Source organism: Bacillus rossius, chromosome 1 (genome assembly GCF_032445375.1).
Source record: "Bacillus rossius redtenbacheri isolate Brsri chromosome 1, Brsri_v3, whole genome shotgun sequence".
In the NCBI taxonomy this organism is placed as follows: domain Eukaryota; kingdom Metazoa; phylum Arthropoda; class Insecta; order Phasmatodea; family Bacillidae; genus Bacillus; species Bacillus rossius.
This window is the reverse complement of record NC_086330.1, coordinates 38,761,795-38,775,440: the sequence shown is the minus strand read 5'-3', so window position 1 is coordinate 38,775,440 and position 13,646 is coordinate 38,761,795. Positions and strand designations below refer to the sequence as shown.

Here is a 13,646-nt window from a genome sequence, read left to right as displayed (position 1 = left end):
AGCCCTTGCTGCCGAGCTGCGGGCACGGCGAATACTGCTCTCAATAACATAGCTCTAAATGTATCAATAATTAACTTTTAATTTTATGTATAGTTAAAACTAAATGTACAGTAATTTATAATTTCATCCAAAATAAATTATTTTTTTATGTATTTAACTTAATTTTTTTTACTAATTAACTATATATTTTTCTAACTGGTGATCTGCTGTACATATTTTTAATACTTTATATTATTTGGTATCGAGGTGAACATTATCTGGGTAAAATTTCTTCTTTGTAATAATGATTTATGTTTTTGTGCTTTTATTTGTATCTTATTTTTGTAGAATTTTTATATTTTAGTAATAAAATGTTGAATTAGATAAAAAAAATTTATTTTTATAATTAAAAAATCTCTCAATTCCAAAACCCAAGATCATGCAGTCAACAAGGAAGAAATTAAAGTTAAACCTATCCATTCGTTTATCATTTTATATTCTCTTTTTGATAGATTTTTTTTAATTTTGTAACAGTGATTTAAATCAGCCTTTTCTTATTTTTTAGTTCAAATTATATCATTACGTCAATATGTAATTGTCATTATTAAAAAATTTGGGGTTTAGCTCTAATTTTCAAACAAATGTTTGAAGATTCCCATTCTTTTTTTCATAACCATTAGTTAAATTGTGTAAATTCATTCAAGATTTTGAGATTCATTTAGCATATCTCCACTCAATATATATAATTTTTAGTATATTTCCAGAAAGAGTACCTACGGCAGTGGTTCCTATTGTACAACTTTTAGAAATTTTTTACAACTTAATTTTTTGTTTTATGGATGTAAAAAATAAAATCATCATCATTTCAAAAATTTGTATATATTTGTATATCAATCGATCTACCCATATAAATTTATTATGTACACGTAACTGTCTTTATTTTGTAAAAATTACTTTCAGACTGAAGATGAACTATCTATAGGTCTAGGTAATTTAGATTGAGTTGGTTAAAGGGCACTCAAACATAGGGAATAGAAATGATTAAAGTTTTTCGAAAAACTTAAATATCACTTGATAAAACTCATTTAATATTGAAAATATTTTATCCATTATTTTAATCGTAAACCTTCAATGTTAAATCTAAAATTTTTGTTGAACTGTTTTTGACAAAACCAAACATTATCTCAAGGGATGGAAAGTACTGAAGGGAAATATTCATAACTCAATAATAAGCACAGTATCAAATCCGTTTACAGTAATTGTAGACCCTCTAATAATTATCTGAAACTTTTGTCGAAAGCAATTTTTTTATGCAACTTCCTTTACAGCAAGGTTTGGAAAAAAAGAAGTTTTTGAATAGTCATAGTATCTAATCCATCTATATATTTTATACTAAAACTTTTTTTTTCAGAAACTTGTTTTTATTCGACAAAACGTTGCTTCAAGGGGTGGAAAAATAGAGGTTGAAAATTTTAAAAAAATAATAATAATAACTATCTGTGTAGTCTCAGTATAAAATATTTTAAAAGTTTACAAACCTTCTAAACATTATTTAAAATTTTGGATAGGAATCATTTTATATGACTAAACCTTACTGCAATCGATACCAAAATGATATCAAGAAAACAAACAAAAAAATATGCATTTCTTTAATTAGTATACACAGTATCGAACCCTTTTATATCTGCTGTAAATCTTCTGGATAAAAAGAATATTTTTGTCTGAAAACTTTTTCATATCTGTAACACTTTGCTTAATGAGCTTATATTGGTATTTATTTAATTCTTAGCTTATGAAAGTAAATTATAATGATATTTTCATGGGAGTTTTGATAGACGGCACAGGACACAGGCCAACTACCTGAGCTGGCCGAGAGTCAAGCTTATGGTCATATCAATTTTATCGAGACAATTCTAGCTGGTTTATAAAAAAGCTGGATTTACTATTTATAGAATAGAATACATCCGAAACAGTTTTACTGAATGGAATAGCGAAAATGTTCTATCTATCTTTTTCTTATTCGATAGCAACCGAGGTATTTTTATATAAATTTTCCAGAAGGTTCCCGAATTTTCTTAAATGTTACAGAGGATTCCATAATGTTTCAAAAATATATAAACTTAAAAATCTACAGACTCCTGTGAACCAAGTTAAAGGGGATTTTTTTTGAACACAGGTTGTCTTATTATTCATTGCCATAAAATAAATAATATTATGTTATTTATAATTCAAATTATTTTTCTAAAGCTTAAATGAAAATGAAAATCGACACGTGGTTTCCCGCCCGTGGCACGTCTACATTTATGAAATGTGGCTGCACTCATAGGAGTCGGCTGCCCTTTTGAGAGACATATATGTCAATCCGAGTATTTTATTTAATGCTCATTACAAATAAAATATTCTTAGTTAAAAAAATAAAATAATTTCTATATTTTAAACATATTAACTAGCAATACAATAATCACCAATAGATATTCATGGTGCTCGTTTAAAAAAAATGCTTTTGTAAGCAGATTTATGATCCTACTAATATTTTTTTATAGTTTTTCTTAATTCTTTCACTCAAACTTAAATAAATTTAATGTGTTTGTAAGAAAAACTCGTCATAGTTCATTTGAGAAATATTAAGTTAATAATTTATTAGTTAATACAAAGTTCAAACTAATTTAATTCAGTAAAGAATATTAAATTTAATGTTTCGTCAAATTTAGCAACTTTTATTATTTTTTTTATAATAGTCGAAGTCCATTCTTCGTGCAAGAAGTATTTCCCAAGCCCCAGGGGAAATAATTACCGCTTACACTTTAATAGGTATTTTACGTTGAAATTGCGCATTCTAGGTAGTTGCAACAAAAAAGGGAATGTTGATTAAAATATCCTTAACTTTGAAAGGTCCAAATTGTGTTAACAATAATAGAGTGCCGACCCTTATCGAGCTACTTATAATTAATTACAAAATACTTTATTATGCTTGCGCAATTCAGGGTATTGCTGATATTGTATCATCCTACTAATATTATTAACGCGAAAGTTCGTAAGTATGGATGGATGGATGTTTGTTACTCTTTCACGTAAAAACTACTGAATGGATTTGAATGAAATTTGGCCTACAGCTAGCTTATAACCTGGATTAACACATATACTCCATATTAATATGAAATTTTATCCCTAAGAGAGTGAAAAAGTGATAATTTCATTTTATAACAGAAAAAATCATAGTTCATAGACATACAAATAGTGAGTGAGTGTCATTTCTCTATGTCTGACATACGATCATACACATAGTAAGGTCTGGCAAATTAATATTTTTCTCCTTGGTGAGACCAGTCCGCTTAGTGGAGCTCGTAGCGGCTAGCAAAATAAAGGCCCTAATAACAGTTTTGTTCTTAACTTCGTCAATAGATAGAGTTGCCTTGAATTTTAAACGCACCATCGTTTGATGCGTTTGTCATGTCTTTAATTTTCGTTTGTTTGTGCCGTATGCGTTCCTATACCATTCATCCGATTGCGATGAAATTTTGATGATTTGTTATGCGCATGCCCATGAAGGTTAATGAGACGGTATAACTATTTTTCAATAGTTGGAGCACGAATCGTGTCAAAAAAATGTGTTTATTTCATTTTATATAGCGGCACTTCGTCTGTTTTTGTTGTATAAGTGCGCATGCATGACACAATTTATTTAAATATAAAAGAGAGACAGAGATAGAGTTATATATATATCGAGTGAGATAGAGACGGAGAGATAAGTTGAGATAGAGCGAGGTATAGAGAATGAAATGGGTTAGATAAAGAGATATACCTATAGATGTATATAGCTATATAGAGACTTATATATAGAAGATATAGAGATAGTGGGAAGTATATATATGTAGATATAAAGAGATAAATAGAGATAGAGAGATACATAGATGTATATAGATGTAGATAAATATATATAGAGATGGATAGATGATTTGTATATGTGGAACTACTTCAAACATATTACAAAACAAAACTGAATGAGGCATTGCAATGCAGGCCGAGCATTAGCTAGATAATGGAATCTTTTCAATATTAGTAATCTCTTATTTTTCAGCTTTTTTCTATATTGCTTTATAAAGTCACATACAGACCAGGTAAATAACTATAAACTGGCAGAACAACGTCAGTCGGGATCTGAAAGTGATATAAATTAATATTCACACTTTACATTCAAAGTAAGAAGACAATTACTAACTACACTCTGTGTTCAGCCCGGGCAACGCCGGGTATTTCAGCTAGTTGTAAAATAAATTGGTGTTTTATTAAAAACGTTTTTGCTAAAGAAATAGACACAATAAATTTCAGATGTATAAATGCATTATTTCATATCAATGACCTTAAAGAATGAATTTTAAAAAAAAATGTTTGCGTGTCTTTCAGTACTCTACAGTGATGTGTAAACATCTAACCTCGGTAACGAACAAATTCATGTGTTCTCATTTTGAAAATAAACTCATAACTCGAAACTCGGACATGAAATTTAATGTAGAATTCTTTCAAATCAAGCCGAGAGTGCGGACATTATTCAGTTTAGGAAAAAAGCTGTAAATATTTTTCCCCTTTTCAAAACCTATCAATAATTCTGTTTAGCAAGAAGTTACTATCTATTTCTCAGGAATAGGCGAACAACAAGAATACTGAACGCGTCGCATGTTAAATGCTTTAAAGCTGAACCTATCACTTCCTTCTAGACGAACTATCATCGCGTTCGTTTTTTGAGATTATACTTTTTTAAGGCGCGTTGACGGTGAAATTTCAGTATGCGCCAGAATTTCTATGAAATAAGCGCACATTTAACAAATGAAATTTAACAGGTTGACAGTCCAATGAGCATGCATGCAGAAACTGCCATAGTGACGAGCCGAAGACATGAAGATGGCGGACCCTCGTTCGTCAACAGGCACCCGTATACCCGTATATTCCTGAACATCGGGGGATGTGCTAGGCGTATTGGTGTGTCAAGGTAAACTTTAAGGTAGAGAAACTATTCTCAAATATATTTTCTAAACTTGAATAGTAACAATATATAATCGCAACTTTAAAAATACCTATAGTTTATTAACCACGAAAATTGAGTTGGAAAACACATGGAGTCAATGATGTTTAACATTTCATTGGTTCTCTAGGGAATTATGAACACGGCGCTAACTTTTAAGTATTCTTCAAAATAGAAGTTATAATAAGACAGAAATCAGTCTGTTGATACTTTATACAAATTAAACTTAACATTACTGAGCTGATTCATAATTTAAGATATAACAATAGAAATATCATCACGAAATTATTTTATTAAACATGGTGTTGATTATATGTAAAAAACTTTTTATTATTTCTCTTACAGTATGACTAACACTGCGCTATCTATACATTTCAATGTTGACTAAGAATTGTCACAATTGTAATACGTATTTTTAAGTTTTCATTATTTCTCTTTACGACTAGTACCTGGGCGACAGAGCTTCGCTCGGCGTCTTATTTTTTTATTTTTTTTTATTAAAATCGTTGATTTTCAGGGAAGACATCTGTTTGGATAAATTTTAAAAGTAAATCTTTAACTATGTATATTTTTTCATCCAAATCATTAGAGCCGTTTTCAAAATACGAAAGAATATTTTTATATTTAAAAAAAAATTGATTCGTTGGCCTACGTATTTATTTATACAAGCAATTTAAATGTTAATGGTTTATACAGTCGGTTGGATAAAAATAATAACTAATTCTCATATTTCAACACTTTATTTTAAATAATTAACTACATTATGATTTTTATTCATTTTCACTTCACAGCTATCATTAATTATACGTTTTTGAATATAACCTAATAGTTCCTTCCATATTTTGCTGCGGGTATGTCGAGGATTTTCTTGTCGCTTTATTCGGGAAAATGCCACATACAACATGCCATGTATAAAATCTGGTGATCTCAAGTCCACTCCAAATAATTTAAAAGATTGGCCTCAAGATTTGTGCACTGTCATGGCAAATGCAGATCTTACTGGAAATTAGTGTCGCTGCATGTTACAACCCAGTTAACCTTTTGATGAGTCAAAAGTGATTCTAGGTATATGTACTTCTTTGCCGGATAGTTCAACAATTTTTTTTTCATTTATTATGTTATTAAACAGACTTGTCACAATGAGTCTTACACCTTTACATAGACCTTCTAATACATCCAAACTATGCAAGAGTATTATTAATGCAATTTTATTTTAATCTTGTGGTGGGAAGTCTGAAATGTTGACAGTATTAAGGAATTATGTTGTAAATTCTAGTGCTCGATAACGAAAAAAAAAAATCATTTAACTAATACGACACGTTGATTGCTTAAAAACAACACACAAAAAATTGCATTGCTATTGGATGCGAGTTTCATCTGTTTGTGAGTATCTAATTTAAAAACTACAACTTGAGTTAAGTAGCTAATTTAAAAGCTTACAACCGGTGGTTCTAACTAGTTAACAAAATTTAGGCTCTGTTTTTGTTTGAAATCGGATTTTTCCAGGGAAGACATCTATATAGATAAACTTGAAAAGCAAAAAATTTTCATCCAAATCGTTAGAACCGTTTCCGAGATGCAAATGTATACATTTGTGAAAAACAATAAATAGATACTTGTTTTTAACCAAAGAAACACTTATCTAACACGACATGTTGTTTACAATAACACAATAAAATTGTATTGCTATTGGATGCGAGTGCCATCTCTGTAGTTAAGTAACTAATTTGAAAATTAATAATGCTATGTAGTGCAATATGTTGCTTAGTTTTTAATTTACAAACTACAACTTGATTTGGATAGCTAATTTGAAAGCTAACAATAGATGGTGCTAGCATGAGCTATAAAGCAACGTAAAAAATTTTTGCGTAAAATTTGCTTTTTATTTTTCATGGAAGACACTTACATATATAGATAAACTTGAAAAGCAAAGCATTATCAAACTACAAATTTTCATCCAAATAGTTTGAGCCATTTCCAATATGTATATTAAGAATAACTCGTTTAATAGATTAGATAAATTATAACATAAATTATAAAATAATAGTTGTACTTTTATAAAGTTTATTTTGGCATACCATTACGCTTAGTACATTCCCCAATGTTCGCGAAAGTTAGTATATACGGATGAATCACGTGGGTCTGCCATCTTTTTGAGATTTATGAGACTTCCCCAGATGGCAGCACCGTGTTTACACATTTCCGTTCTATTCACTATATTTCTCCTACCAAATTCCGTATAGCAATAGCTAAGATGTTTACACATCAAAAATGTTAGATGAATCTAATTTGTAGTGGAGTTTTGCGCTATATTGACATCGTAGAGTCGTAAAATTGACATTGTTTCTTGACACTTATGATTTAAAGCCATTATATTTTTTGTAGACAACTTTATAGGATTTATTTTTCTCCGCTAGTATGAATAATTTTTGGGCACTGACCATACGAAAAGCATGGAGTGCCCAAATTAATTCCTGCCATTTTCAATGTTGGATCCAGGGACTAAACTAATTGGCATTGCAAATGCTAACTTTAGCGGGATTGCAGTCTTTAAAATTATTGTAATGGCAAATTATTGAGAATTATTTGAATGTGAGGAATCAACACGCTCTTTCCTTCAGCTGCTCCAGTGAGAATAGTAGCTTGTATAGTGTTTCTCCACAGCTTTGTAATGTGCAGGCTGGTAGCTTTGCACAATCTCGCTGCATCAATGTTACACATCATCAAAACCGGGATGCCAACCTTCAGCTCCAGTTTGTGGGAACACTCGCCAGTTAGTTCTCTCGGGTGTTCAGTACTATCGTTACCGGTCATCACCGTGTCGATGTGAATATATCTTCGATTCACTGACTACCACGTCTAATTTATTTACGGCCGCGCCAAACGATAGCGCGTTTAAAATTCAAGACAACGCCATCAGCTGACGAAGTTCAAAATTAAACTGCTATTAGCGCCGTTAGTTCGCTAGCTTCACTAAGCGGACGGGTCTCTTCAAGGAAAAGGATATGAAGTTGCCAGACCTGTCTATATGACCGTGTGCGGACATAGAGAAATGACACACACTCACTGTTTGTATGTCAATGACTTACATTTTCTGATTTTCTATTATGAAACGGAATTTACTCCTTTTTTACTTAATTAGAGATCGAACTTCATAATTATATGCAGCCTATGTGTTAATCCAGGATTGGGCTACCTTTGTGCCAAATTTCATCCAAATCCTTTCGGTGGTTCGGGCGTGATTGAGTGACAAACATTCAACCATCCAAACATCTAAAAATCCAAACATCAAAAATTTCACATTTATTATATTAGTAAGATTCTGATGTTTTTTTTTCGGACAAACTGGCACGTTATTGCATTTAAAAATATTTGTACAATGGCACAATATTATCACTAAAACTAAATTTGCGCAGTTGGAAGATTGGTTAGTTAATGTAATTTGAAATATTTATAATATATAATTATTTATTATCGCTTTGATGGTTTAACTGTAAGAAAATGCATATATTGATGTTAACTTAGCCATTTCAACCAAAAAATTACAAATTGAATAAACATTAGGAAAAGTAAAATAAAGCCACATCAGGGAGTTAAACTGTTTGCACATCACTTTAAGCACTAGGTACTTACTTGACATGGAAACAGATTTTGTTCAACCTTTTAAAATATTATTGTATCTATTTTCAACAAACATACCTTATAGTAAACCGAATAGATGAAAAAGAAATAAAAAACAAAATTACTGTAAATTTATATTTTGGTATTGTCTATGGGTTTAAAATTAGTATCTGCATTTTTTAGGTAGCAAAGTCATTTGTAAATATGTAAAAAAACATTACAGAGATGGGATAACCATTTTTAAAAATTTTCACATAGTTTGTACGCTCTACAATGAGAATGTATGTAGACTTAAATTTTAGTGATCAAAAGAAAAAAAATATTTGTATTGCGACCCGTTTAAGAAAAAAAAATCGTAAAAGTATTTTCGTTTGTTAATATGTTCGACGCGTCCATGTTAATGTGGGCAGTTTGTAAATTCCTTTCTGGCACCGTGGAGCGCAGTGCACCCACATTAGCTGGCGGCTTTGTGTCGCAAGGACGGGAGCGTGGGTTCCGCCGGTGCGGGGAGGGATGCAAGCGCCACGCGCGCGCGCATTCCACCGAGTCCCCCCCACCCTCCCCCCGCTGAGGCAGGAGACGGGCACTGCGATTTGGAAACCGCCCCCGGCTGCCCCGCCTCGCGCCTGTGTAATCGCCCGAAGAAGGGCGTGTGTGTGTGTGTGTGTGTGTGTGTGTGCGGTGAGAGCGGTACTCGTCCCTGGAGTGCTCCAGTTGCCCGGCGGCGCGCTCAGAGCGACCTCGCCGGGTCAAGGCCAGAAGACGGGCAGCATCGAACGGACGACTATCTTTGCGAAGAGGGAGGGGGGCGAGACGCCACCCGTGGCTGGCGAAAGGGTCGGGCCTGCGCTCTGGTATAAATGAGCAGTGACCGGAGCCGTCGGCATCACTCGCTGGAGCAGCTTCTTCTGGAACCTGCACCGCCGTCAACAGCAACCATGAGGGTACGGTAGCGCAGAATATACGACCACGGTTCGCCACACTAACTTATCGCTCCACTTGATTTTTTTTTTTGGATGAAACCATATTTATCTATCTTCGGTCAACATTCGTGGCCTAGCGCAAATATTAGGTCATCTGAAGTCGCTCACGTGAGTGACACAATAAGATGTTTCCTCCCAGTGACTACTTGCTGGGGCCTGTTTTATAGTGCAATAACATATCAAAGTAGAAAACAATATATTATTTATGCTTTGTCATGTAGATGTTCAAGATTAACAATTTAAAATGGGCCCTAAACCAAAATATGGCGAGGGACTTTTATTCTTAATGTAACTTACTTTTAATACAGATATAAACCATGTGCAACTATGGGTGTTTTTTTTTAAATAAAGCTTAATCTGGATATAGTACATTATAATTGACTTTAAGTTGATTGGGCATTGACTTGGTGCTATACCTATTAATAATCTAGAAGGGCTTCGCCCCTAAGGCGCAACGCATTAGCAATATCCTACAAATGGGAGTCTTAGTAAAAGTGTATTTTTAATGTGTTTCATAAAACTAATTTAAATATAAAGCTAAGAATTTAAAGTTTTCTTTCGTATCTTGGACTATAAGGTCATTTATAATAATTTCATTCTTAACGAAAGAGATATAAATTGTGTATGGAAGTGTAATATTTGTACACGAAGCAGTTAGTAAGTAAAATTATTTTTTAGTCAATTTATCCTAAATTTTTATACATGTGGTTAGTCATTTATTTCAGCAAATTTAGTTCAAATGCTAACATAGAATACTATTGTTTTTATTGTTTATTTTCAAATTGCTGAAAAATTTGTAAATAAAATGTTTCAAAATTCAACATAATTTAGTTACTTGTAAATTCATCCCAGTATGTCAGAATTTTTGTATGATTAGTAAATAAAAAAGGCAACTGTTCTGAAAATATTAAGAAAAGTATTAGTTCTTTTACCTGCATTATTACTTAAATTCCCTGTGTTTATTTGGTTATTTCTGAACACAATTAAAAGTTTTACAACACCCTGACGGAAAAAAAGTTAACTCAGCTAGTTTAATATGCAAAAATTCTCGTGAGTTCAAAACACACTGGCATAAACGCATGCATAAACTGATTATGTAATTATTATGAAATTAAATATAAATTTTGAAATGATTATATTGAACTAAGATTATTTTACATGATTCGTTTCATAATGTTTGCTGTGTTTGCAGTTGTGCGTCGCTATCGTGTGTGCCGTGGCTTCCATTGCCTTGGCCCGACCCGAGCCCCCGGTCAACCAGTACTTGCCGTCTGCGGGCAACTACGCCACCACCAGGGAGGACTCCTTCGCCCCGCCCCCAGCTGCGCTGTCCTCCACCTACGGCGCCCCTGCTAGCGCGTACTCCTCCCCTTCCACCACCTACGGCGCCCCTGCTAGCGCGTACTCCTCCCCTTCCTCCACCTACGGCGCCCCTGCTAGCGCGTACTCCTCCCCTTCCTCCACCTACGGCGCCCCTGCTAGCGCGTACTCCTCTCCTTCCTCCACCTACGGCGCCCCTGCTAGCGCGTACTCCTCCCCTTCTACCACCTACGGAGCTCCTGCCGCGGCCTCCAGGTCGACTTCCAGCTTCTCCAGAGGTTCCAGCAAGTCTCTCTCCAGGGCTGGAGGTCTCTCGCGCTCCTATGGCGCCCCAGATGTCGCCAGAACCAATGCCATCTTCGGCAATGCTCTAGCGTCCACGTACGGCGCTCCTGCTGCCCAGTATGCGGCGCCCTCGCCCGTGTATGGAGTCCCTGGATATGCTAGATACAACCCTGCTGAAGACGACATGTCTGTGAGTTCTCAATCAGCATATGATATACTATATATCTTTCAGAATGGTTAAATGTTTATAATACTCAGTATTTAGGTACTTCACAGTTCAAGAACTTTCAAACATACTATATTCTATAGAAACAGCGTACAGTATAAATATCCTGTAAGTTCTGGGAAGCAAAGTGTTTAGAATGCTGTTATCCAATGAAAAGAATCATTAATTTAGAGCATTGTTAAAACCAATTATGCATTTCTCTTTCTTGAGTTAAAAATAATTACTTCGATGAATGGGAGAGTATACTTTAACACATCTAGCGTTACTTTATCACATATTCTGTGACGTGTGTTAAGTGATGAAAAACCAAACTAAAATTTACTTTAGTAACCTTAAATTATATGAAACAGCCTCCTTAAAATTATTTTAAAACTGATCATTTCCAAGCAAACGCAATTTACAGATGCAAAATTGGTCCTTCAGTATGTCTTTCTCGATACTTCTCAAAATTTTAATAGATTTATCGTCTTAGTAACCTAGTTGATAAATCCACAACTTGGGTCAAATCCATTTTAAAAAGGTGGTTTAGTTAATAATGATGCTTTTTTTGTTCTTCTCAAAAAGTTTTAATATTATGCTCTGTTTATGGCATGTTAAAATACACTTGAATTTATTTCTTACAAAATATTGCCAGATCCTTTAACAAACTGAACTTATGTAATATTTCGAACAAAATTTTTAGATTCTGCGAAGTATAGCACATAAACTATCAAAGCGAATATTTGAATTTTTTCTCATTTAAAAGAAAAATTACTTTAAAATGTTTTTGCTTACCACTGTCGAAATAGTACATCAAATTTGTCGAAAATTCTTAGTCAGCGAAAAAATTATAAAAAATCATTGCTACAGATAAATTTAAAGATCCTGCATCAACAAGTTTCGTGATGAAGTAGAATAAAATCTTTGATGATGATACACGATGTGAATCTGAATCAACATCCCAAAGAACGTTGAGTATTTCATTAAAAACTTTGTGAATGTAATATTGTCAGTTCAAAAGTGTCAGGATACACTTACTCCCTTTATAATGCTAAATTATTTTGACAAATATATTTATGTACGTTGTAGTCGTAAAATATAATTCAAAGAGATATTTAAGTGAGTGTTTTTACTCAGTATAGGCTATATGTTCCCACGTTCCTACCAGTAATGTTGTTGCAGTGAGCGATGGGCCGTTGTTGTTCCCAGGAGCCGGCCAACTACCAGTTCTCGTACGGAGTGCAGGACGCCGAGTCGGGCAGCGAGTTCGGCCACCTGGAGAGCAGGCAGGGGGACGCCACCTGGGGCTCGTACAACGTGCTGCTGCCCGACGGCCGCAAGCAGATCGTGGAGTACGAGGCCGACCAGGCGGGCTTCCGCCCCATGATCCGCTACGAGGAGCCCCTGGCCGGCTACGGCCGGGGGGCGGGCGGTCCCTACTAGAGCCCTTGCTGCCGAGCTGCGGGCACGGCGAATAACTATTCTCGAACGAACACGATAAACGAGTCTTATTGGGACAACTGTCAGTTTATTTGTATAATTTTTTAAAATTACAAAATATATATGTACTAAAACTAATGATGACCCACATAGATGGTCTAGTTTGTAATAGCTAAGCTAATTTCTTAAACTTATTTCTGTGCCTAAATTATAATATTCTAAACTGTCAGATATTGCACGACTTTCCAAAATTTATGGAGGGGGAAACGATTGTCATTGAAAGGGCCGTTTTTGTATAATAATTTTATTCACTATATATTTAATGTATATTTGGTGTGAATGTATTGAATATTAATATTTATTGAGTTGAATTGTCGAGAAAATATTGAATGTGTACATTTTTTACCGTGTGTTTCAGAACTATATTTGATACAATCCTAATGTATGTAATGCAGTTTGTATGATGTTGTGAACTTGAAATTTTTTAATAAAATACTGCAAATAGATATGATTCTTTAAAAATTAAATTTTTACATTATGCTTCCAGCAGTGCAACATATAGTGAAAATCCTTCGTGCATGTAGGATTAATACCTGAAGAGATATAACACAGGATATTCTCACGTATAATGATATGCCTTTCAGTTTATAGTGAAACATTTTCTTAAAATATTTATTAGTTAAATCAATTTAACATATTACAGCACCTAATATCAAACAGCCTTAGTTTAAAAGAATGTTATTAAATCTAGAGTGGTTGAACGTCTTAAGTCCCTGACCGTTGGATTGGTCGT

General features: G+C 33.7%; 1 protein-coding gene across 1 annotated transcript; it reads left to right on the top strand.

Moving 5' to 3' along the window:
• Window positions 1-9,511: 9,511 nt before the first annotated feature.
• Window positions 9,512-13,375, top strand: LOC134528342 (pro-resilin-like). The gene is made up of 3 exons (XM_063361897.1): window positions 9,512-9,564; window positions 10,796-11,398; window positions 12,623-13,375. Exons 1-3 carry the CDS (start codon window positions 9,559-9,561, stop codon window positions 12,854-12,856), a joined length of 843 nt encoding a protein of 280 aa, XP_063217967.1. The 5' UTR covers window positions 9,512-9,558; the 3' UTR covers window positions 12,857-13,375.
• The last annotated feature ends 271 nt before the right edge of the window (window positions 13,376-13,646 follow it).